Here is a 26,795-nt window from a genome sequence, read left to right on the forward strand (position 1 = left end):
ACTGCCACTTTCTTAGCATCAAAAACCGACTTTATTTTTTTCTTATTCTGGGATGAGGTGAGTTCCACAGCCTGAGTTCTATCTTGGAGATAGGATTCAAACCATTTCCTCCCAATTCCTCTGATGCCTGTTGCCTCCAATTTGTCAAGGAGAATTTGATGATCTACTGTATCGATGGCCTTTGAAAGATCTTGGTTAATTCCTACCACACATTTTTTATTGTCTAAATTTCCAATAATATCTTCCGTATAGGCCTGTATAGCTGTTTCTGTGCTGTAACCTGTACGAAATACATGTTGATTGCAATTTAGAAGATTGGAGGTGTCAAGGTAGCTTATGAGTCTAATTTTCATTAGTTTTTCAAAAATTTTTGATAAAGATGGAAGGAGGGATATAGGTCTACAGCTTTCTACCTTATTTATATCCCTATTTCAGCCTTTGGGGGAACACACCTTCACTGAATGATAAATTGGCAATATGTACCAGTGGTTCCAAGTTTTGTGTGGTGACTTTCTTTATTGTTGTCACTGGCACTTCGTCCAGTCCTGCAGACATTTTGGGTTTCATACTGTTAATTACATTCAGTATTTCATATTTATTAGTGGATCTTATTATCATGCTATTGACTACTTTTGGAACTGTTGTTTTCTCTTCTTTGGCAAAGCTCTTGCTTAATTTATCAGGTACAATTAGAAAGTAGTTGTTAATGTAATTTTGCAAGACTTCCTTCTTTATTTCAATGTTATCACTAGATTTAAGTACAATATTCTGGTCTTTAGAGCTTTCTCCTATTTCTCTTTTAACAATTTCCCATGTGGTATTTGATTTATTGTCTGACTTCCTTATTAGTCTATCGTTACTTAATACTTTTGCTAGATTAGTTACCGTTCTATATACCTTTTTGTAGTTACTAACATGTTTTTTGAAATTAGGGTCAGTATTGGTTTTCATTTCAGAGTTTAGTCTTTTCATAGTCTTGGAAGAGTTTTTAATGCCAGATGTGATCCAAGCATTTGTGTGTCTATGTCTAAATGAAATACATTTCAAAATTTGTCATAAAAAGAGAGGAGAAAACATGCAGCATCTGTATCAGTTTGTGACAATACTCCTGCCCAAGGTTGGTTAGTCTGTGTTATACCAAATTGGTTTCAGTTTTTGGGAGAGAAAATTCTCTTATACATATGATGTACTGTTTTATATGTATTGGAACTGTGAGCACTTTAATAATAAGTGCGTTATGATCAGATATTCCTAGGTCAATATTCAAAACTTCTTGTATCTGGGCTTTCTATATTTGAAAATATATTGTCTATAAGACTTCCTGAAATGTTTGTTAGCCTTGTAGGACTGTTTGTATTAATTGGGCATGCGCAGTAACGCTTGTTTCCCGATGCACTCTGGCAACTGCTCAAACGAAGCTTATGTCTACGCTTGGCCAAACCCACGGCCGCCTGCAGAGGCCAGTTACCACCGCATATCCAGTCTCCCGGGAAACGTTTGTACTTTGTATTCGTGCGCGTGTCGAAATCAGAATCTTTGGATGTACCCAGAAACACTGGAAAAGTAAGGTGCTGAGATCCGTGTAAACTGTGAACAGTGTGAACTGTGAAGACTGAAGAGTGTATATTGCCGCATGTGTGCTGTGGTTCGTGTTGAAGTGTAGGTAAGTGAGTGCTTGACAGTGTTTGGCAACAGAAAAAAGAGCGTTTGATCGTCTTTTACTGGAACTTCCTTTAAAGCAGCAACTGGTAATAGAGACAACGTCCAATCAATTTTTGTATTTATAAGTGGGTGTTTACCAAGTGTCTTGACTATGGGAGGAACGCTGTTAGCAGTCTTCAGGAAGATATTCAGCATTGTCGGCAGTGGATTGCAGTCGAGTGTATTTGGTCTGACTGTAAACAAATGATTTTTCAAACAGCTGAAACAGGATGACAGTTGTGAACTGTAAAAGTCAGATTAAAGCCGTTTTACGGAATGAGGATTTAAGTAGAACCCTTTTTCTTTGTATGTTTAGGACGGTGACACATTTGCGCTTTTTCTGCGCGTAGTGGTTTAAGTAAGTAGGCTACTAATCTTATGGAGCGACCTCGTTGGTGGTACATTTTAGTCATTCTGTAGGTGACAGTTTCAGACATAATGTAGACCTATATCGTGTAGGAAAGAGTCTGCTCAATTAGTGCTGTTACTGGTAACCTTTTTCCTCTGGTGTTGCACTTCTTAATATTTTATTACAAGAAATCGCACAAAAAAGTGGTTTTTTTTCGTAGCATGTAAGCCATAATCCAACCATATCATGTAGTTGAGTAAAAGAATAACATTCTTTCCACATTGTTCATGGTGAGATATATGATGGTGATAGACCGAAAACTCTTCCTATGTTAAGAAACTTAAATTTACCTCCATGGACAGCCAGACTCATTCATGTATAGTAACCGCCAGAATGTGCGGCATAGTATGTTGATTGGGAGTAGGTAGTTGATGTGCACTTGGAGCAATTGGCTGTAAATCCTCGAAAGCTACTGTAAAACTTGCTAGAAAGACTAGTAATACTGATTTATATGTGGCAATTTGTAGCTTCGGAATTTAAATGGCATTCTGACTTGCGAATGGCATTGGGTTTCTTTGCGAAAGTTGGAAGCAGTAAGTCTTAGCCAAATGAAACGTGGTATGTCCCAGCATTTGTAATGTACATTTGTCAAACAAACAGTTGACTATTCAAAATTATATAACAAATGTCATGTGGCTGGAGGGCCTGATGTGTAGCTGGTAGGGCCTATAATGCTCAGCATATTGGATACAATGCAGCTGATCGGTTGAATTGTAACTTGCAGGATTTTTGTGCTTATCACAAGGTTTGTTTTTCTGTTTCATATGTGCATCATAAACTGCAAGGTTTGTGCTTTGGTACCTCGTTCCCCAGTGTAGATAATAAATCTCTAAACAGCATAAGTATGAAAGATTAAAACCTAGTTTTACGAAGATAGTTTCAGGTGAGTCATAGTATTCAGAAGTGTAATAGAACAAAGAAACTGCCAAAAAATGGAAGAACATGTTGTACAGTGTGTACACTGCAATTCAGTTAGCAAAAGAAATACAGACCGACCTTCTGAGAGACAATGAAATTATGTATTCATGACTGAAACATTTGTGTAGGCCCTACAGTAGTAGTAATATAGCCAATTAGGCCAAATTTATTAAGGGAGAAAAATCACTGGCAAGTAACAATGGGCCTGTGCTATTCTGAATATTACTAGTTTAGCCTGAATATTATTGTTGTAGAATGTTGACTGTTGAGCAAGATACATTTATGAGATCAGTGCATTCGTATGATTTTAATGCAGGATAGCAACAACAAGATCATTTGCCATACTGGATTTCAAAATGCAGTTGTGTATCATATTCTTGAGTGTTTACAAAAAATGTGATAAGATGTCATCCTTCTACATGCTCAAGAACACCTTGAATTATTGATGAATGGAAACCATACTGTAATCCTGGATGGGTTGAATCAATTGGGAAAAAAACTAGTAAACAATTCCCATAGCTTGCCGTAACGTTATTATAAGAGGAAAAGGCATTCATGCCTTACAGTATATAAAGCTATTGATAATATTGCTATTAGTATGAAGAATGGAGTAGGTGCCCAAGTGATTTTGCATGGCCCTTCAGTCTTTTGCGGATGCATATTGATTTTAACACTTACAAATGCAGGCGCTAATGGACACGGTAATGGTTGGATTACTGTGGCTGTATTTTGTGGTCCTAAAGTAGACACTGTAGCAGAGCTTGACACTTTTAACAGTCGAGAAATTATTGCTTATCAGACATTTCAAATATGTGAAGACTTATAACAGTGATAGAGGTACATATTATATTTCTAAAATGCCATTGGTTCTGTCCTTCCCCTCACTGTATCAACTTTGTGGGTGATCATGCTGCTTCCTGTCTCTGTCTTCCTGTCCAGTCTACCTCAGTGAGAGCCATACAGGAGATCCAGGTGGCTATGCAGACTTGTGACTTTCAGTTTAGTACCACGGTTGTGAAATCATCTAGCTCCATGGTCACACCCTCATCTTCACCTGCTGCGAGCAAAAACCATACCAACAAACCACTTGGCAGCCACCGCAGTGACTGCCCCCTAACTTGACCCATCTCCTGCTTATCATTGAATACAGTTATTCCTCAGTGCAACATTCACTGCATCAGATCCAGTAAGACTGAATTACAGCTCCTGCCTGCAGGAAACAAAATTACACCCTCATGATCACTTTCACCTCCCACATTTCATTTCAGTCTAATTTGACCTTCTCCATGAGGCTAATACTCTGGCTCATCGGGGACTCATGTTGTTCATTTAAGAAGACATGTGTAGTCCACCATTTCCTTACAAACACAGTTTCAAGCTGTTGCTGTCCATCTTTCCCTTCCTGGTTTCACCTTCTCGCTTTGCAACATTTGCTCACCCTTGTCTTCTGGTGTTACCAGGGCAGACATTTTTTCAACTTGAAACTTTCTGGCAGGAAAACTGTATGCCGGACCGAGACTTGAACTTGGGACCCTTGCAATTTTGGAACTTATTGCTCAACTTCCTCCTCTCGTTTTGCTGCTTGACAGCTTCAATGCCCACCATTCCCTTTGGGGCTCTCCACACCCCTGTCCAAGAAGCTCTCTCCTTGTAGATATCTTCAGCCAGCTCAATTTAATCTGTTTAAACATTGGAACACCACATTTCTTTCCAAATCCACACACTCTTTTTGCCATGTGGACCTTTCGATATGTATTGTTCAGCTTTCTCGTCGTCTCAAGTGGTCTGTTCTCCCCAACACACACTCAAGTGACCATTTCCACTGTGTCATTTGTTTGTGACTCCCTATCCCATCTGTGCATCCCACCAACTGGCAGCTCTACTCCTCACTGACGACTTTCGATAATTACCCATTTCCTCTGCATTGATGACCAGGTAGAATACCTTACAAACACTATCCTTACTGCCGCAGAATGTTCCATACCTCGCACCTCTTCCGTGCTGTGATGTGCCCGTCTCCTGGTGGCTTAGGAATGCCACAATGCAATCTGCGTGCGGAGACAAGCTCTCCATGTTTTTAAATGCCATCCCACATTGTCAAACTGTATCCATTATAAACAGCTAAATGTGCAGTGTCGTCACATTTTCAGGGATAGCAAAAATGCTAGTTGGACTTTTTTCTTTTTTTCAAAGCTCTTTTAACACTTTTACTCCCTCTTCTGTTGTTTGGGATAATCTCTGTCGATTTTTGGGAACCACTGCTCATTCCCTGGTTCCTACTCTGACCACAGTGAACAATGTCATTGTAGACCCTCTTTATATCTCCAACAGCTTGGGCCGATATTTTGCAGATGTGTGGAATTCCATTGACTACCATCCTTCCTCTGAAAGGAGCAGGGCGATATCTTTCTCCTCCCAGAATCATGAATGTTACATTTCTGCTTTTACTATGAGGAAGCTTAAACATGCACCCTCTTTGTCCCAGTCATCCGCTCCAAGACCGGACAGCATTCACATTCTGATGTTGCAACACCTATCTCCTGAGGTCCTACACTTTTTCCCCCCACACATACAACCACATTTGGACAGATGCCACATGACTTGATTAATGGTTGGCTGGTGTGGTGGCTTGAATCTTGGAATCTCCTCACTAACGCCAAATATGGTAGGCACCATTCTGCTGTTAACCATCTCATCACCTTGTCAACTCATATTATTATTAACATATTTTTGCAGAAGCGCCAAACTGTGGCTGTGTTTTTTGATTTGGAGAAGGCATGTGACACCTGCTGGAGGACAGGTATCCTCCATATTGTGTATGATTGGGGCTTCCGAGGTCACCGGCCCCATTTATCTGGGAATTTTTAAAAGGCTGTTTTTAAGGCACATGTGGGTTCATCTCTGTCAGACACTTTTGTTCAAGAGAACAAGGTGCCACAGGGTTCTGTGCTCAGTGTCATCTTATTTTCCATAGCCTTTAACCCTGTTATGGATTATCTCCTGCCAGGTATCTCAGGCTCTTCTTTCATTGATGACTTTGTGATCTATTGCAGCTCTCAATGAACGTTTCTATTTGAGTGGCGTCTCCAGTGATGTCTTGATCACCTTTACTCGTGGAGCATAAACAGTGGCTTCCGCTTTTCCAGTGACAAGACAGTCTGTATGAACTTTTGGTGGCACCGGGAGTCTCTCCCCCCATCTCTACTACTTGGCCCATTCCTTCTTTCATTTATTGACACAATGAAATTCTAGGGACTCACGTTTGATAGAAACTCTGTTGGTCTTCCCACATCTCTTACATGGCAGCTCGTACTTGTTCCCTCAGTGTTCTGTGTGTTGTATGTGGTACTTCATGGGAAGTGGATCAGACCATCCTTCTCCATTTGTACTGGTCCCTTTTTCATTCAGAATTGGATTATGGATTTATAGTATATTTATCTATGTCCATCTGTCTTACGTTGTCTTAACACCATCCACCATTGCAGTCACTAGTGCCTTCCATACTAATCCCGCTAAGAGTCTTTATGCTGAGGCTGCTGACTTACTGTAGCCCGAAAGGGAAGATGTTCTCATCAGTTGTTACACAAGCCATCTGTCTTCTGTGCCGTCACCTGTCCTGTGCTCCCTTTTTTTTGACATTTCAGTTGATCGCCAATATGGGGTGTGACCATCTTCTCTGTTGTCTCCCAGAGTTTGCTTTCATTTGCTGCTTCGATAGCATAGCTTTATGCTTTTTGCCATGTTCGCCATGGGTGCGAGCTGTTCACCTCCGTGGCTTTGTGCCAAGGTACGTGTTCATTCCGGACTCCATTCACTTCTCAAAGTCACTACTCCTGGAGAGGTGTATCCCAGCAAGATTTTTGCACTTCGAACGCAGCTTGGGGACAGTTGTCTTCGCGTACACCGATGGTTCCAAGACCAGCCACAGTGTTGAGTGTGCATTTGTACTTGGTGCTGATCCTTTCCAATTTTGGGTTCTTGACCAGTGCTCGATTTTTACCACAGAGCTCTACGCCCTTTATCAGGCCACGCAGTACATCTGGCAACACCGGCTTCCAAATTGTGCCATCTGCTCAAATTCTTTCAGTACTCTTCAGAGCCTTCGCTTGCTGTACACAGTCCACCGTTTAGTACAATGGATCCAAGAATGCCAATATGCTGTTCCTGTAGGTTCCTGATCACGTCGGCTTGCCAGGGAAGGAGGCTGCTGATGCTACTGCAAAGGCTGCAGCTCTCCTCCCTCGGCCTGCCAGTCATTCTGTTCCCTCAGATGATCTTTGTATCACTGTCTGTCGGCGTATAGTATCATTTTGGAGTGCACGATGGTCTTCTCTCCAGGGGAACACTCTCTGAGACATTAAACCTCTCCCAATAGCATGATCGACTTCCTCTCTGCCCTCACATCACGAGAAGGTCATTTTAGGCTGGTTGCATATAGAACACTGTTGTTTTAGTCACCATCATATATTAACTGGCAAACCTGCCCCATTCTGTGCCTTCTGCTCTTAACCCTTGGCAGTGCACCATTTTTTGATCTGGTGCCCATTTTTTAACTGTTTACATTTACGTCTATGTTTGCCGTCTACTTTTTCAGATGTTTTAGCAGATGACATGTGTTCTGTCAATCATGTCTTGCTTTTTATTCATCACAGCAGCATGTTGAAGTAAATTTGATCCCCTTGCGGAGACCTCCACCATCTCAACGATGTTTTGAGAAATTTTCTCTAGGGACGTCCTTGTCCTTAGCTGCTCCTCTTTTAAAGTTGCTTGGTTGGGTTTTTGCCTTTTTCACCTCAGGTGTTTATTTAGTATTTGTTTTTTCTTATGTAATGATTTGGATGCTTATGGCCTTAGCAGTTTTGCACCCCGAAAGCACCAACCAACCAACCCAGTGTGCTTCACTTCAGTGAATGAATGCTTCAGACTGTGCCATCTGTATTCTTCCCACCAACACTAACTTTCAGAATTGTGCAGGTAGGAACTATCCCTGCAACTTATCCGTAGTTCTCATAATCCCCCTGAACTCAACCTTCACTATTCCCTATCCTGTAGTTTTCTATACCTTTCCCTGCTCCTGCTCCAGCCAAACACATGCATTCTATCCCACTAGCACACCTGCACAGTCATATCGCTTTTTCTGTTTCTCTCCTTTATCTTTCTGTGTTTCTCTCCTTTTCCTCGACTCACTCCCCCCAGCCTGCCGATGCTGCACAATGCAGCCGACTATCCAGTCCCCACCATATCCTTGCATGTTACCGCAGGCAGCACTAGTATCTTTCTCCACCCTTCCCTGCTATCCCCCCCCCCCCCCCCCCTTTTCATCTCTTCTGTATCCTCACTACTACCCACCCGAGCAGATGCTGTTGCGTTCAGACCTCAGAGGCTGAATGTGTGTGTGTGTGTGTGTGTGTGTGTGTGTGTGTGTGTGTGTGTGTGTGTGTTGTCTATGACTGATGAAGGAATTAGTCTGGTAGGTAAATAATTTCTAACTGTCTTTTTGCAGTGTGTTTGTCTGCCATTTAACATTTTAATAAATGGTTATCACATATTAAAATTACATTATTTCATGCCTTGTTGACAGACATCACTCATTTTGATTGCTAATTTCATTTAGAATGTTGGTACCGATACATTATTTCTTCTTGCAACAAACCTAAGAGAAACAGGACAAAAATATTTGCTAAGTTAAGAAACTACAGATTCCAAAGTAGAGTCTCTTCACCCACTTAAAAAGAAGTGCAATAGCATATCAAAACATTCAAATGTAGTGCAACACACTGTGTGTTACATTGTTGTGTTAAAACACTTTTAAAATGATAGTTGTACTGTACTTGGTATATAATTTTGTTGTTATTGTTTGGGTCATTCCTTGTTATTATTTAGCATTGTCTGTTAATTTAAGACCACTTGTGAATTTTGTATGTTTTAGGGTTGGATTATTTGCAATGGCAGTCTACAACAGCAGAGATTTTGAAGATCACAAAATAAAGGATGAGGTTGCAGTTGGTGAGGTACAAATGCCATCTCACAATCCACTGAAAAGGATACGCAACAAACAGCAGCGTGCGACTATGCTTATCAAGAAGCTTCGTGAAAAACGGAAACAACGTAAGAAAGATCGCAAGGCCAGGCAGCAGCAGGGCCTTCCCAAGCAGGTTCCAAGGACAATTGAGAGTATGCGAGAGCCAGACGAAACAGCTCTGCCCTTGTAAGTTCTCTGTGCTATATGCAGCAACATCATTATTTTCAGTCCATCAAATTTGACTTAAACTATTTTAAGATATGTATCCCTGACAGTAGGTACTCTACTGTAACATTGTGATTCCGATCTATTGAGTTGTATGAAAGTTTCATCTGTACCTTGTGAGCACCTGGTAACTGTGGAAAATGTCATATACATAGCGTGGGATCCTTGTGCTCTTAAAATGTTCACTATCATTGCTTGGTTCATTGTCTTCAAGTTTATGTTCGTTTCCTGAGTACGAGGAACACGAAACTGCCACACATTCATATTGTGTGTATTAGGTAAGTGGAAAGAGATTAATTGTATTGCAAGGAAATGACCAAAAAACTTCTGAAAAATGGAACCTCAAAAAACCTTGTATTACTACCAATGGGTTGTCCAGCAAGATGAAAGGCCACCGCCAAACTGTGGCCAAGAGCAAAGTGGACCACCCGGTGGCATAACACACAGCTGAACATAATATGCTTGATTTCAATGGCTGCTTCACAACACGAATCATCCGGATTCTCCTCTGCACTACCAGCTTTTCTGAACTGCGCAGACGGGAGTTGTCCTTACATCACTTTCTCTGCTTCTGAAATTATCCTGGCATCAACCTACAATAACCTACTATCCCCCCCCCCACCACCACCACCACCACCACCACCACCACCACCACCACTCATCTCCCAACTTCCCCCCAGGGGGGTCCACAACTCTTTTGTGGATACGTGTGTGGCGAGCACGGGCCCCGAGCTATTGCAGCCTTCTTTCTCTCCAGGGCTGCATTTCCTTCCCCTTCCCCTCCTTTCCCCTCCTTGTTCCTTTCCCCTCCTTGCTCCTTTCCCCTCCTTGCTCCTTTCCCCTCCTTGCTCCTTTCCCCTCCTTGCTCCTTTCCCCTCCTTGCTCCTTTCCCCTCCTTGCTCCTTTCCCCTCCTTGCTCCTTTCCCCTCCTTGCTCCTTTCCCCTCCTTGCTCCTTTCCCCTCCTTGCTCCTTTCCCCTCCTTGCTCCTTTCCCCTCCTTGCTCCTTTCCCCTCCTTGCTCCTTTCCCCTCATTGCTCCTTTCCCCTCATTGCTCCTTTCCCCTCGCCCTCTACTCTCCCTCTCTTGGTGTCCTTGCTTATGTTGGTCCCCGCTATCCTCCTGGTTCTGTTGGTTTTACAATTTGGCTGTGTTGCATAATCACCACCTCCTTTTGGCATTCCCTGGTCCCCCTCTGGGGTTTGACCTCCATTCCTAAATTTCTCCTCCGTAGTGTGAGTCATTTGGGGAAGAGCACCTTCCTAATGTCTCCGACGTGTGCCCTCCTAGTACATTCCACCTTTTTTTTTTCACATCGTTGTCTGATGCCAGGGTGCATAGCCAGCACGGTAGCCAGCCCGTGTGGTGGGGTCGCTATGTACCCTTTTGGTTGAGCCCCCTAAACACACAGGGATCACACTTCTGATACCTGAGCTGTGACCTCCTCATGCATGCCTTGGAATGGTTGCTCGTCATCCTGGAGCATTGGAACTCCCGGCAATGGCCGCCATGCCAGATGGTCCTTGCTGTGGCTGGGTGGCGCCCGTGAGGAGAGCCCCTGATCGGAGTGGGTGGTATCAGGGCGGACGCTATGCAAATGAAACGCATACGGGTCCAGAACTCTGGCCGTTCTTCTGCGGCCGTCTCTCTGCGTGGAACTGATTCTTCGAGTGCTGCTTCTCTTGACCCTTTGGCCTTCCCTTCCATGGCTACCCCCTGGGAAGAGGGTCAGGCCCGTCGGCTAGGGGTGAAACCTTTCCCCCGTTATCTAGTTTGCACCAGGACTGATGGGGATACTTTCACCAATACCAAACCTTTATTCGTTGTGGAACACATTGAAGACAAGTTTGGCGAAGTGGACTCTCTGAGCAAGATGCGGTCGGGTTCGTTGCTGATCAAAACTGCTTCAGCTGCCCAATCTGCGGCCCTTCGTGCCTGTACCCATCTTGGCACAATTCCTGTGTCTATTACCCCCCACCAGTCTCTAAATATGGTTCAAGATGTGATTTTTCACAGGGACCTCATCCTTCAAACTGATGAGGAACTTCGGGACAATCTCGGACCGCGGGGTGTTCACTTTGTTCGGCGTGTTCAGAAGGGGCCTAAGGACAGTCGCATTTATACTGATGCCTTTATCCTGGCCTTTGAAGGGGATACCCTCCCTGAGAAAGTTAAGATTATGGTTTATCGTATGATGTGAAGTCATACATCCCACCTCCTATGAGGTGTTTTAAGTGCTAGCATTTTGGACACATGTCTTCCCACTGTTCACAGGCCCCTCCCTGTGGTGACTGTGGATGTCAGCTCCATGAGGGGAGTCCCTGTGTTCCCCCTCCTGTGTGTGTAAATTGTCATGGCAGTCATTCTCCACATTCACCAGATTGTCCAGTATATAAGAAGGAAAAGAAGATACAGGAGTGTAAGTCCCTCGATCGTTTAACCTACACAGAGGCCCGTAAGAAGTATACACGTCTTCACCTTGTGTCCATGACATCTAGTTACGTTTTGGTTACATCTTCACCCCTTCCTCCCCCTTCTTTACCCCCCTCGCGGACCCCTCTCCTCCCCCCCTTCCCTGCGGCTCCCACACCTTCTCCTCTGGGTGCTGCTCCCCCTCCCCAGCCGGAGAAGTGTCCCACTCCTTCGGCGTCTGCCGGTCAAGGGCACCTCTCCCGGGATGCCCCTTCCCGGCGCCTTCCAGGCCAAAGGCCTGCTGCCACGCGACGACCACAAGAGCCGCGGTCTGCCGGCCCCCAGGTCGTTCGGTCTCTTTCTGTTCCCGATCTTGCTGCAGCTGGCTCCTTTATGCCACACAGCCCTCCTCGATCTCAGCCTGAAAAGAAGAAGAAACATAAGTCCTGGGACAAAGAGCCTCTGGTGTCACCGGAGGTCCCATCCCCGACTTCGCAACTGGATTCTGACCTGTCGTTCATGGATGTCGCCCCCTCCTTGTCGGTGATGGGTGGGGACCCGGCGGTATGACTGACTTTAATGTGTTCAGCCCCCATTTAAATCGTTCTGTGGTTCTCCAATGGAATTGTAATGGATACTATCGTCACTTTCCGGAATTGAAAACCCTTCTTTAGTCTTACTCTGCAGCTTGTGTGGTTCTACAGGAATCTCATTTTACTGATGCTCACTCACCGACCCTCCGTTGGTTCCATGTTTTCTGTCGAAATCAGGTCGGACCCCTGCGGGCTTCTGGTGGCGTTTGTACGTTGGTCCGTACAGACATTGCTAGCACGTGGATTCCTCTTCAAACTACATTGGAAGCGGTTGCTGTTAGGGTCCACCTGGACTCTGAGGTCACGGTTTGCAATCTTTATTTCCCTCCTGACAGGACTCTTACACCTGCTGCCTTAACTGCCCTTCTTCAGCAACTTCCTCCTCCCTTCCTCCTCCTTGAGGATTTTAATGTTCATCATCCCTTGTGGGGCAGTGCCTTTCCATCTAGACGAGGTCTTCTCATAGACCAGTTTATTGCAGACCACGAGTTGTGCCTTCTTAATGATGGCTCCCCCACTCATTTCAGTGCCAGTCATGGTACCTTTTCTGCCATTGATCTTTCTCTTTCTTCTCCCTCTCTCCTCCCTTCATTACACTGGTCGCCACATGACGAACTTTGCGATAGTGACCATTTCCCGTTGATTCTCTCTCTCCCTTCCCGCTCCCCGATGGACAGGTTACCTCTTTGGTCTTTCCAACGCCCCGATTGGCCTCTATACACTGCACAGGTCATGTTTTCTCCCTCTTTGTCGGGTTGTATTGATGATGTCTTACGTGACGTGTCTGACGCGATTGTTCGCGCTGCTAGCCTTGCTGTCCCGCACTCATCTGGACCATTTCATCGCCGGCAAGTCCCGTGGTAGAGTACGGTCATTGCCATTGCCATCTGTGATCGCCGTCGAACTTTGAACACTTTAAGAGGCACCCATCCTAGCCAGCCTTACTACCTTTAAATGCCTCCGCGCTAAAGCCCGTTATTTAATCAAACAGAGCAAGCAGATATGTTGGGAACGATTTGTTTCTTCCCTCGGTTCTACTGTCCCTCTGTCATTGGTATGGGCTACACTTCGCTCTCTCCAAGGTTGCCATCGGCAGTCCACCCTCCCAGGCCTTCACCTCCAGGATGGCTTTTGTTCGGACCCATTAGTTCTTGCAAAACATCTTGCGACCCATTTTGCAGTGGCATCAGCATCAGCCTCCTATCCAGCTGCTTTCCTTCACCAGAAACAGCGGGCTGAAGCTTCCACCTTATGTTTTACCCCTTGTGAGTCAGAATCTTACAACGAACCTTTTACCCCCCTGCGGGTCCGGGGTAAGAATAGGCCCGAGGTATTCCTGCCTGTCGTACGAGGCGACTAAAAGGAGTTTCAACCGTTTCGGCCTTCCATGTGATGGTCCCCCTTGGGGTTTGACCTCCATTTTTCAAAATTCTACAGAAGTACGAGCCTTTTGGGGAAGGACACCTTACGTGGTGTACCACTGGTCCTAAGTGCACTAAGACCTTGGCACTCAGCATTGCACTGGCGTTGTAACCATACCCACTATTCCTCAAATTGGGCCTAAACGCCTGATGGGTTGTCCAAGTTACGCCCATAGTGCATCTCCATCTGCACCAGCGATCATGATGGACTTTCCATGGCACCAGAAATCCAGCACGGTAGCCAGCCCGTTGTGGTGGGGTCGTCATGTACCCTCTAGGTTGTAGCCCCCTGACAACACAGGGATCGTACTGCTGATACCTGAGCTGCACCCTCCCCACGTCGGCCAAGGAGTAGATGCCCATCTCCTTGGGGCATCTGGACTCCCGGCAATGGTCATCCTGCCAGGTGGCCCTTGCTGCGGCTGGGTGGCGCCCGTGGGGAGAGCCCCTGGTCGGAGTGGGTGGTATTGGGGCGGACGTTTCGCAGATGAAACGTCAACATGTATCAGGTCGCTCTGCGGCCGAGTCTTTCAAAAGAAAGGGTACCGTTTCTAGTTCTGGTTCTCCTGCCCTTTCCCCCTTGGCCACTCCCTGGGAGGAGGGACAGGCCCGCCGGCTTGGGGCGAAGTACTTCCCCCGCTATTTGGTCTGTTCTCGAACCGATGGGGGGACGTTCACCACCTCCAAGCCCATGTTCTTTGTTCAGCACATTGAGGACGTCTTCGGGGAAATCGAGGCTCTCAGCAAGATGCGTTCAGGGTCCGTTCTTCTCAAGACCACCTCCGCCATACAGTCGGCGGCGCTCCAGGCGTGCGACCGCCTAGGGGACATCCCAGTATCCATTGTCCCACATCTGGCACTAAATAGGACGCAGGGGGTTATTTTTCATCATGACCTCCTGCTACAATCTGATGAGGAGCTCAGGGCCAACCTGGAGCGCCGAGGCGTGCATTTCGTCCGGCGAGTCCAGCGCGGCCCCAAAGACCGTCGCGTCGACACCGGGGCCTTTATCCTCGCCTTCGAGGGGGACGTTCTCCCGGAGAAGGTAAAGGTGATGTGCGACCTTACGTCCCGCCTCCTATGCGCTGTTTTAGGTGTTTGCGCTTTGGGCACATGTCATCACGGTGTGAGGCTGAGCCCCTTTGTGGCGATTGTGGACGTCCTCTTCGTGAGGAACATACATGCACCCCACCACCTCGGTGCGTTAATTGTCCTGGCGTCCACTCGCCTAGATCCTCAGACTGCCCCGCATATCAGAAGGAGAAGAAGATACAAGAAATCAAAACTTTGGATCGGCTCTCTTATTCTGAGGCCCGGAAGAAGTACGACCGCCTCCATCCCATGTCATTGACCACTTCGTTCGCCTCAGTTGTGTCCACTCCTTCTGCGGTATCCTCACCCCTATCCTGTCCCCCCTCCGCCTCCTCCGCCCATCAGGGGGCTCTGCCTCCGCCTCCCAAATTCCTCCCTTCCAAATCCTCCTCCCCCGTGGCCCCCACTCCCTCTGCCCCAGGGGCCACCCTTCCTCCTCCTCCTCCTCCTCCCCCCCCCACGCCACCTGAGAAGCGATCCTCTTCTCAGGCGTCCATCGGGGCAACGTTCCGGACCCCAGCTTCCGAGGTCCGGCGTTCCAAAACGGACCCCGCGCATGAGGACCTTCTTCGGGTCCAGCCCACCATCCCTGTGCCTCCTCGGCCTTCCAAGAAGGCCTCCAAGAAGAAGTCTCTATCCCCCTCTCCACCCCGGCGCGTTTCGTCTGACGCTCCATCCGTGAGTCGCTGCTCCCGGCCGTCCTCAGTTTCGCCGGGACGCTTTGCTGCCAGGCGCTCCGCCGGCCTTTCGTCGGCAAATGATGCGGCCCCTCCTACACAACCAGGGACAGCGGCCGCGGCTGGCGACGAGTCGATGGAACCGGATCCGCCTCCCGTCGGTTGTAGCGTTGTTCCCTCGCAACCTGGCCCTCCGCGGCCGTCGAGGTGACCAGCTCTTCCCCCGTCTCGTTCCCCCAACCTTTTGACTAGCGATGGCGTTGTTTCATTGGGACATAAGAGGTATTCGATCTAATTGGGAGGAATTACAACTGCTCCTCCGCCTGCACTGTCCGCTCGTCCTTGGTCTCCAGGAAACCAAGTTGCGCCCGACTGACCGTATTGCCTTTACCCACTATACCTCGGAGCGGTATGACCTCACCCCTGTGGACGGTATCCCAGCTCATGGTGGGGTCATGTTGCTCGTTCGGGACGATGTTTATTACCATCCCATCCCATTGACCACCCCACTCCAAGCAATAGCTGTCCGCATTACTCTTTCTGCTTTTACTTTTTCAGTTTGTACCATCTACACTCCACCATCATCTGCTGTTAGTCGGGCTGACATGATGCACCTGATCGTTCAGCTTCCCCCGCCATTCTTATTGTTTGGCGACTTCAATGCCCATCATCCCCTTTGGGGCTCTCCAGCATCCTGTCCAAGAGGCTCACTCTTGGCGGATGTCTTCAACCATCTCAATCTTGTCTACCTCAATACCGGCGCCCCGACTTTCCTCTCTGACTCTACTCATACCTACTCCCACTTGGATCTCTCGATCTGTTCTACCACTCTTGCCCGTCGGTTCGAGTGGTATGTCCTTTCTGACACCTATTCGAGCGACCACTTCCCCTGTGTCGTTCGTCTCCTGCACCACACCCCATCCCCATGTCCTTCGAGCTGGAACATACTGAAAGCTGACTGGGGACTTTACTCCTCCCTGGCGACCTTTCCGGACCACGATTTTCCCAGTTGTGATAGTCAGGTCGAATACCTCACGGCTGTTATCATCAATGCTGCCGAACGTTCCATTCCTCGTACTACCTCTTCTTCACGTTGCGTTTCCGTCCCCTGGTGGAACGAGGCTTGTAGGGACGCTATCCGTGCTCGACGACGTGCTTTACGCACCTTTCGCCGCCATCCTACGTTGGCGAATTGTATTGAATACAAACGACTCCGAGCGCAAAGCCGTAGAGTCATCAAAGACAGCAAAAAAGCTTGTTGGGCCTCTTTCACCAGCTCCTTTAACAGTTTTACTCCCTCTTCCGTCATTTGGGGTAGCCTGCGCCAGTTGTCGGGCATTAAGGCTCACTCCTCAGTACCTGGCGTGACCTCAGGTAATGAGGTCCTTGTTGATCCTGTGGCTGTCTCCAACGCCTTTGGCCGCTTTTTCGCGGAGGTTTCAATCTCCGCCCATTACCATCCTGCCTTCCTTCCCAGGAAAGAGGCAGAAGAGGCTCGGCGACCTTCCTTCCACTCGCTGAATCTGGAAACTTATAATGCCCCCTTTTCTATGCGGGAACTCGAACGTGCGCTTGCACTGTCCCGGTCCTCTGCTCCGGGGCCAGATGCCATTCACGTTCAGATGCTGGCACACCTTTCTCCGGCGGGCAAAAGCTTCCTTCTTCGTACCTACAATCGCGTCTGGACCGAAGGTCAAGTCCCCATGCGTTGGCGTGACGCCGTTGTTGTTCCTATACCTAAACCCGGGAAGGATAGACACCTTCCTTCTAGTTACCGCCCCGTTTCTCTTACAAGCTGTGTCTGTAAGGTGATGGAGTGCATGGTTAATGCTCGGTTAGTCTGGATTCTTGAATCTCGACGACTACTTACTAATGTCCAATGCGGCTTTCGTCGCCGCCGCTCCGCTGTTGACCACCTTGTGACCTTGTTGACATTCATCATGAACAACTTTTTGCCGAAGGCGCCAAACGGTAGCCGTGTTCTTCGACTTGGAGAAGGCTTATGATACCTGTTGGAGAGGAAGTATCCTCCGCACTATGCACAGATGGGGCCTACGCGGTCGCCTGCCCCTTTTTATTGATTCCTTTTTAACGGAACGAAAGTTTAGGGTACGTGTGGGTTCCGTATTGTCCGACCTCTTCCTCCAGGAGAACTGAGTGCCTCAGGGCTCCGTCTTGAGTGTAGCCCTTTTTGCCATCGCGATCAATCCAATTATTGATTGCATTCCACCTAATGTCTCAGGCTCTCTCTTTGTCGATGACTTTGCGATCTACTGCAGTGCCCAGAGAACATGCCTCCTGGAGCGCTGCCTTCAGCGTTGTCTAGACAGCCTCTACTCTTGGAGCGTGGCAAATGGCTTCCGGTTCTCTGAAGAGAAGACGGTTTGTATCAACTTTTGGCGATATAAAGCGTTCCTTCCGCCATCCTTACATCTCGGTCCCGTTGTTCTCCCATTCGTGGACACAACTAAGTTTGTAGGGCTCACGTTGGACAGGAAACTGTGTTGGTCTCCACATGTCTCTTATTTGGCGGCCCGTTGTACACGTTCCCTTAATGTCCTCAGAGTTCTTAGCGGTTCATCTTGGGGAGTGGATCGCACTGTCCTGCTTCGCTTGTATCGGTCCATAGTCCGATCGGAGCTGGATTATGGGAGCTTCGTCTACTCGTCCGCTCGGCCATCCCTCTTACGCCGGCTCAACTCCATCCACCATCGGGGGATACGTCTTGCGACCGGAGCCTTCTACACTAGTCCTGTCGAGAGTCTTTATGCTGAAGCTGCCGAGTTACCATTGACCTACCGGCGCGACGTACTGCTGTGTCGTTATGCCTGCCGGCTGTTGTCTATGCCCGACCACCCCTCTTACGAGTCCTTCTTCGCCGATTCTCTCGACCGTCAGTACGGGTTGTATGTGTCTGCCCTGCTGCCCCCCGGAGTCCGCTTCCGTCGCCTGCTTCGACAATTGGATTTTGCCCTCCCTACCACCTTCAGAGAGGGTGAGAGCCCGACACCACCTTGGCTCCAGGCTCCGGTTCCTATTTATCTCGACCTCAGCTCACTCCCGAAGGAGGGTACTCTGGCTGCAGTGTGTTGCTCACGGTTTGTCGAACTTCGTGCTCGACTTGCCGATCACACCTTTATTTACACCGATGGCTCCAAAACTGACGACGGTGTCGGCTGTGCCTTTGTCGTCGGGGCCGCCACCTTTAAATACCAGCTCCTCGACCAATGTTCCAGCTTTACGGCCGAGCTTTTTGCTCTCCATCAGGCCGTTCAGTATGCCCGCCGCCACCGCCATTCATCGTATGTACTCTGCTCTGACTCACTCAGTGCTCTTCAGAGCCTTGGAGCTCCCAATCCGGTCCATCCCTTGATTCAACGGATACAGCAGTCCCTCCATTCTTTCGCTGATAATGGTGGTTCTGTCAGCTTTCTGTGGGTTCCCGGACATGTAGGAGTGCCTGGGAATGAGGCTGCGGATGCTGCAGCCAAGGCTGCAGTCCTCCTGCCTCGGCCAGCCTCCCATTGTGTCCCGTCATCTGACGTTCGTGGGGATGTATGTAAGAGGCTTGTGTCGTTGTGGTGGGATGCTTGGTCATCCCTCCAAGGAAACAAGCTCCGGGCAGTAAAACCACTCCCAACTGCTTGGACAACATCCTCCCGACCATCTCGGCGCGAGGAGGTCCTTCTGACCAGGTTGCGGATTGGGCATTGCCGGTTTAGCCACCGCTACCTGCTCTCCGGTGACCCAGCCCCGCAGTGCCCTTGTGGTCAGGCATTAACAGTGCGCCATGTTTTATTGTCGTGTCCCTGTTTTAGTCAATTTCGTGTTATCCTGTCCCTGCCATCTACTTTACCGGATGTTTTAGCTGATGACGCTCGAGCAGCTGCTCGTATTCTGCGTTTTATAACTTTAACTGGCTTGTCCAAAGACATTTAACCTTTTTACTTATTTTATCTGCATCTTTGTCAGGTCCTTCTGATGTCCCCCCATCCCCTTGACTTTTAGCAGATTCCATGTGCTCTAACACCAGTGACTGGGCGCTAATGACCTCAGCAGTTGAGCGCCCTTAAACCCTACAAAAAAAAAAAAAAAAAAAAAAAAAAAAAGAAAAACGAACCTTTTACTGAATGGGAATTTCTTTCTGCTCTATCTTCTTCTCAAGATACGTCCCCTGGCCCAGATTCCATTCATAACCAACTACTTCAACATCTCAGTGCTCCACAACGGCAACATCTTCTTCGGGTGTTTAACCGTATCTGCCTCCAGGGTGACTTCCCTTCTCAGTGGAGGGATAGCATCGTGGTTCCTGTCCTTAAGCATGGTAAGAACCTCCTATCTGTTGACAGCTATCGGCCAATTAGTCTGACCAATGTTGTTTGTAAGTTACTTGAACAGATGGTAGCCCGTCGGCTCAATTGGGTCCTCAAATCTCGGGATCTATTGTCCCCTTACCAGTGTGGCTTCCGAGAGGGACGGTCTCCAATCGATCATTTATTTCCCTTGTAATCCGCAGTTCGGTAGGCTTTTTCCCAGTGCCGCCATTTGGTTGCAGTGTTTTTTGACCTTCGCAAGGCCTATGACACGGCCTGGCGCCATCACATCTTACTTACCCTTCATCAGTGGGGTCTTCGGGGCCCACTCCCGATTTTTATCCATCAGTTCCTGTTCCATCGGTCATTCAGGGTTCGAGTTGGTACTGTTTTTAGTTCTCCACGGACCCAGGAGACGGGTATCCACAGGGTTCTGTCTTGAGTGACCTCCTTTTCCTCATTGCTATCGATGGACTTGTGGCCTCTATCGGTCCTTTGGTCGCCCCTGCCCTGTATGTGGATGATTTCTGCATTTGGGTTAGTTCCTCTTCGATGGCATCTGCAGAGCGGCAGCTCCAGGGAGCTGTATGGCGTGCCTCTGCATGGACCCTCTCCCACGGGTTTCAATTCTCTCCTCTAAAATCGCGGGTGGTCCACTTCTGTCGCCGTACTACGATCCATCCTGATCCAGAGCTCTATCTCGATGCACAACGATTGCCTGTGGTCCCACAGTTTCGTTTCCTGGGTCTTCTTTTCGACAACAAGCTCACTTGGCTGCCCCATGTCAGACATCTGAAGGTAGGATGTTTCCGTAAACTCAATGTCCTTCGCTTCCTTGCCCACTCCTCTTGGGGTGTGGACCGTTCCCTCCTTTTCCGTCTTAATAGTGCTCTAGTTCTGTCTCGCTTGGACTATGGTTGTCAAGTTTATGGTTCAGCTGCTCCTTCCACACTGCACGTGCTGGATCCAGTCCACCATCGTGGTATCCGTTTGGCCACCGATGCCTTCCCTACTAGCCCTGTTGATAGTCTCCTGGTTGAAGCTGGGATCCCCTCCCGCCCCCCCCCCCCCCCTTTCTGTTCGGCGGTCCCAGCTTCTGGTGTCTTATGCACTCGCTATCTGTTCCTCTCCCACTCATCCTTCCTATTCTATCCTGTTCCCAGACCATGGACGTCGCCCACCCGATTCCCGCCCTCGGGCGGGTTTACCGGTTGGGCTCCGCCTTGTGTCTCTTTGCCGTGATTTTCAGCTTCCTTCTTTGTCCTGTCTTCCTCGCTCCCTCCCCTCCCCTCCACTCCCCTTTGGTTAGTTCCTCGAATTCGGATGGATCTCCGTCGAGGTCCGAAAGATTCCATCCCCCTGATGGTGTTCCGTTCCTTTTTCCGCCAAATTTTATGGGAGTTTCGGGATGCTGTTGTTTTTTACACTGATGACTCTAAATCTGCTGATCATGTGGGTTATGCCTTCACGTCCTCTGTTGGAATGGAAAATCATCTGCTGCCACCTACATGTGGGGTGTTTACTGCGGAATTGATGGCAATTTCCCAGGCTCTTACCTTTATTAAACAGTCCCAACACAACCATGTTTTGTTATTTACGGACTCAATGAGTGGCCTTCTTGCTATTGACCGCTGTTTTTCGCGCCATCCCTTGGTCTTTGCCATCCATGACCATCTTGCTGATATTCACCGTGCTGCTTGTTCCATTGACTTCCTTTGGGTCCCTGGCTATGTGGGTATCCCGGGTAATGAGCTCGCTGATCGTTTGGCTGGGCGAGCAGTCACTTACCCCCCATTTTCTGTAACCCCTCCTGCAGCGGATTTACGGCTTCACATCAAATCCCACTTCGCACAGTCATGGGCCAACTCTTGGGAGGCTACTCCCCTGTCTAATAAAGTTCGTGCGATTAAGGTGACACCAGGCCCGTGGCGTTCTTCCTTTCACCTCTCCCGAAAGGACTCGACCACAATGTGTCGTCTCCGCATTGGCCATACCAGGCTGACCCATGGTTTTCTTTTGCGTGATGAGCCACCCCCACTTTGTGGTTGTGGAGCGGGCCAGTCAGTAGCCCACATTTTGGTTGAATGCCCCCTTCTTTTGGCTCTGCGTGTTAAGTGCGGACTCCCCCACACTTTACCTTTGATGTTGGCTGACGATTCCCGGATGGTCTCTCTGGTTCTCGGTTTCCTCCGGGAAAGTGGTTTTTATTCTCAGTTTTACGGTTTTTAATCTATCTTTGGTGTTGGGGCACGGCGGTGAGTGTTTGGGTGTCTCCCACTGTAAGCCGTGTTTGGAGATTCCCGACTCACCTCACCTCCCTGACCGAGATTCTCTTTTCTTCCCCTTTTACTCTTTCTACCCCCCCCCCCCCCCCCCGCCCCATATGTACTTCTACATTCTAGTGCTTGCACCTTTTAAGTCACAGGTGGTCTTGCCTATGCTGCTTCAGCATAGTGTTGGGTTCGTTCTCTTGCTGACTTCCCTCATTTTGTTTTTACCATTGACAACATGACTGCCCTTTTACGTTTTTAGCCTTTTATTGTTCTGACTTTCCTGAGATGTCACACTAGTGGAATGGACCACATTTGAAACAAGGGACTGATGACCTTGCTGTTTGGTCCCTTAAACCCCACACAACCAACCAACCAACCAACCATCTCCCAACTTATTCCTCCCCCCCCCTTTCCGTCCTGTCATCTCTTCTCTACTCACATCCCCTGACTCCCACTGTACATCACTCTCTGCCAAAGCACTCACCAGTCTTTTCCCCATAACCTGCTATCCTTCCCCACTCCACTCCAGATTGCTGGTTTTGCTCAACGCAGCAGTTGCATTCCGGCCAGAGGTGTGCTTGCTTATGTGGATGTGTGTGTTTTCTTTTCTGAAGAAGGCTTTGGCCAAAACCGTAGTGTGTAATAGTCTATTTGTTATGCTGCCTGCATCTCAGTGTGTCATCTTTATGGTGAGTAGCAGTTTATTCTTTTCATAATATTATGAAAATTGTTTTAGTTGGAGATTACATCTAAGCATGATAATTTTTGAAAATTAATTCTTAGTTACAAGAAGAGGTCCCTGTGGGGATTGACTTTTTGAAACCATCTATACAGCGATGTAGGTTAGGTTCCTAGGGATCTCACCCTGCAACCATTCGCCCTGGTGGGCCCTCGTTTGTGAGTAATCAGTGACAATGAAAATAATTTTGTGTGATGTTTGAGAGCTTAAAATTTTAAGTTTTACAAGTAAAGACATTGTAGTGCAGTGGCTGACATGCAAAAGATTGTGGCTACAAATATCGTCAGGTGTATTGAAATATTTTTGTGTTCACTAATTGAAATGACTTCGATCGTTATCTTTATTCAACTAATTTGTTTGACTGTGATTTTTAAAAAAATTTGAACACTTTGTTACATCATTTTAATCATTGTTATAACTTTTAAGATCACTTTTATTTTTTCTCATTATTTTGTTTTCGTTTGTAATCTGTGCCTGTGATTTTAATTATTTTTGTTTATCTGTCACAATATTTAAAAGTGTGAAAATGTCAGTCTATCATTTAAAAAAACAAAAGATGAAGTAATTTATTTATATTGGCTGTGCAATGGTGTCAAAAATGTTTTTTTGGTTACGTACAAGATGCACATTTTTTATGGTAATTACCATACAGACTTTTAAAACACAAATTCCTATTGCACTGTGGATAAAATAACACAGATGAAGATTTAAACAAATGTGCAAAATGAGGAATAGATATAATGAATGCAATAACATGGACCAAAGTACAAATATAAGATGATTAAATGGAAGATAAAGTAATTTAGTTAAAGGTTGTTGTTGTGGTCTTCAGTCCAGAGACTGGTTTTATGCGGCTCTCCATGCTACTCTATCCTGTGTGAGCCTCTTCAACTCCAAGTAACTACTGCAACCTACATCCTTCTGAATCTGATGAGTGTATTCATCTAGTGGTCTTGCTCTACAAATTTTACCCTCCACTCTTCCCTCCAATACTAAATTGGTGATCCCTTGATGCCTTAGAATGTGTCCTATCACATGATCCCTTCTTTTAGCCAGGTTGTGCCACAAATTTCTCCCCAATTCTATGAGGGGTGTTTGAAAAGTCCATACAAAGTCTGAGAGATGGCACCACCGGTGCATATCGAGGTCATGTTTAGTTAGTAGCATCTTTGTAAAGAATGCACACCAAGTTTCAGCAATGCTGGTCTATTTCTTTGTGTTTGGCATTCGTGTGAATCAAGGAAGTCAAGTGATTGTCAAAAAATGGACGAAAAAGAATTTCACGTGGTGATTAAACATTACTTTATGTTAAGGCAAAATGCCTCAGGAGACTAAAGAGAAGCTTGATAAACATTATGGAGACTCTGCACCTTCGATTAGAACAGTTTATAAGTGGTTTCAAAATTTTTGGAGTGGCCATATGGGCACAAGTGATGTTGAATGTTCTGGACGCCCTGTGGAGGTTATGACTCCATAAGTCATTGATAACATCCATGATATGGTGATGGATGACAGAAGAGTTAAGGTGCATGAGATTGCTAGTGCTGTGGGCATCTCGAATGAATGGGTACATAATATTTTGCATAAACATTTGGATTTGAGAAAGCTATCCGCAAGATGGGTTCCGCCATTGCTCACGCTTGACCAAAAACGGAATCATGTGAGGTGTTGCAAGGATGGTTTGCAGCTGTTCAGGAAGAATGGGCAGGACTTTAAGCATCGTTTCGTCACTGTGTATGAAACATGGAGACATTACTGTACTCCTGAGCCAAGCAATAATCTAAACGATGGGTTACCAAGGGAGAAACTGCACCAAAAAAGGCAAAGACCATTCCTTCGACCGGAAAGGTTATGGCGACTGTATTTTCGGATTTGCAAGGGATAATCCTCATTGACTATCTTGAAAAGGGTAAAACTATTACAGGTGCATATTATTCATCATTATTGGGCCTTTTGAAAACCAAGTTGCAAGAAAAACACTAGCAATTGGACTGCAAAAAAGTCCTTTTCCATCACGACCGTGCACCAACGCACACCTCAGCAGTTGTGGTCACAAAATACGATTCCAACTCATTTCACATCCTTCGTATTCTCCAGACTTGGCTCGCTCAGACTACTATTTGTTCCCCAATTTCAAGAAATGGCTGGCGGGACAAAGGTTTTATTCAAATGAGGAGGTGATTGCAGAAACTAATAGCTATTTTGCAGACTTGGATAATTCCTACTATTCAGAAGGGATCAGAAAATTAGAACAGCGTTGGATGAAGTGTATAAGTCTAAAAAGAGACTGTCGAAAAATAAAAAAGTTTTACCCCAAACATGTAAGTAGTTTTTATTTTTGCACGGGCTTTTCAAACGCCCCTCGTATTCCCACCTCATTAGTTACATGATCTACCCATCTTATCTTCAGCATTCTTCTGTAGCACCACATTTCAAAAGCTTCTGTTATTTTCTTGTCTGAACTATTTATCGTCCATGTTTCACTTCCATGCATGGCTACACTCCATACAAATACTTTCAGAAACGACTTCCTGACAATTAAATCTCTACTGAATGTTAACAAATTTCTCTTCCTCAGAAACTCTTTCCTTGCCTTAGCCAGTCTATATTTTATATCCTCTCTACTTCGACCAGAACCAGTTTTTTGCTCCGCAAATAGCAAAACTCATCTATTACTTTAAGTGTCTTATTTTCTAATCTAATTCCCTCAGCATCACTTGATTTTATTTGACTACATTCCATTATCCTTGTTTTTCCATTCGTCTGTAAAGAATTTGCGTTAGCATTTTGCTACTGTGACTTATTAAACTGATAGTTCGGTAATTTTCACACCTGTCAACATTTGCTTTCTTTGAGATTGGAATTCTTATATTCTTGAAGTCTGAGGGTATTTCGCCTGTTTCATACATCTTGCTCACGGGATGGAGTTTTGTCATGGCTGGGTCTCCCAAGGCTGTCAGTAGTTCTAATGGAATGTTGTCTATTACGGGGACCTTTTTTTGCCTTAGGTCTTTGAGTGCTCTGTCAAATTCTTCCCACAGTATCATATCTCCCATTTTATTTTCATCTACGTCCTCTTCCATTTCCATAATATTGCCCTCAAGTACATCGCCCTTGTATAGACCCTCTATACAGGGGTCGGCAACACGTCGATCGCGACTTACTGGTAGACTGCGAGTGCTTACTTGGTAGATCACGTGAGTACTGAGAGTGCGAAAGAACAATTGTTGAATAAAATCATCAGTTGTTTTCCGTAGCAGTAAAAATGCATGCTCATTCAACACTAGTTGTTTTGTTTGTTAATAACAGCATGGAACTGGTACCAACATCTACCTTGAACCCCTAAAATTTTTGCCTGCACGCCACTCGTTGCTGCACTGTTTCACTCATCTTTGTGAAATGTGTTTGATACGTGTCAGGAGAAGGTGGTGAGTTTTGTGCTATGTACTACAAACTTCTGCGATGTAATAGAGTGTGGAAAGGACATAGGTAGAACTTTTTTGTGCCATCGGTACTCAGCACTAAGCATGTGTAGTAGCATACCTTTTGACACTTTTCGAGACTGTACAAGTAGTGCAGCGACTTCACGCATAATGAGTTGTGTATCAAAAAACATAAAATTTATCATTTTCATTGTGAATGTGAACACAAATTTTTCATAACAGAAAGAAATGGCACATGCATTTGTTTATTGTGTGACAATAAGATTGCATTTGTGAAAAAGACAAGCGTCGAGAGACATTTCAAAGCTGTGCACCCACATGTTAACACTGAGTATCCTATAAACTCTGAACTGAGAAAGGAGAAAATCGAAAAACTTAAAAATCAATTAAGTGTTCAACAAAGCATGTCCGCGAAACCAGTAGACAAAAGTGTTTCTGCCACTCTTGCTTCCTATCGTGTTTCTAATGTATTGGTGAAAAGGAAGAAACCCTTCGAAGATGGTGAATTCATAAAAGAAGCATTTCGAGAAGCTGATGACGGGTTGTCTCATAATTTCAA

At 46.5% G+C, this 26,795-nt stretch overlaps 1 protein-coding gene across 3 annotated transcripts in view; it reads left to right on the forward strand.

The window, feature by feature from the left end:
* The first annotated feature begins 1,507 nt into the window (after nt 1–1,507).
* LOC124711448 (probable ribosome production factor 1) overlaps nt 1,508–26,795 on the forward strand; it is a 61,124-nt gene continuing 35,836 nt past the window's right edge. Inside the window, exons 1-2 of one of the 3 annotated variants that reach the window (XM_047241530.1) lie at nt 1,508–1,663; nt 8,958–9,236. In XM_047241530.1, the coding sequence (XP_047097486.1) occupies nt 8,974–9,236 (263 nt within the window). In that variant the 5' untranslated portion in view covers nt 1,508–1,663; nt 8,958–8,973. Of the gene's footprint in view, nt 1,749–8,957; nt 9,237–26,795 lie in introns of all 3 variants that reach the window. The other 2 variants (XM_047241529.1, XM_047241531.1) reach the window with 2 other exon arrangements.

The sequence above is a fragment of the Schistocerca piceifrons genome, chromosome 8 (genome assembly GCF_021461385.2).
Source record: "Schistocerca piceifrons isolate TAMUIC-IGC-003096 chromosome 8, iqSchPice1.1, whole genome shotgun sequence".
Lineage (NCBI taxonomy): Eukaryota > Metazoa > Arthropoda > Insecta > Orthoptera > Acrididae > Schistocerca > Schistocerca piceifrons.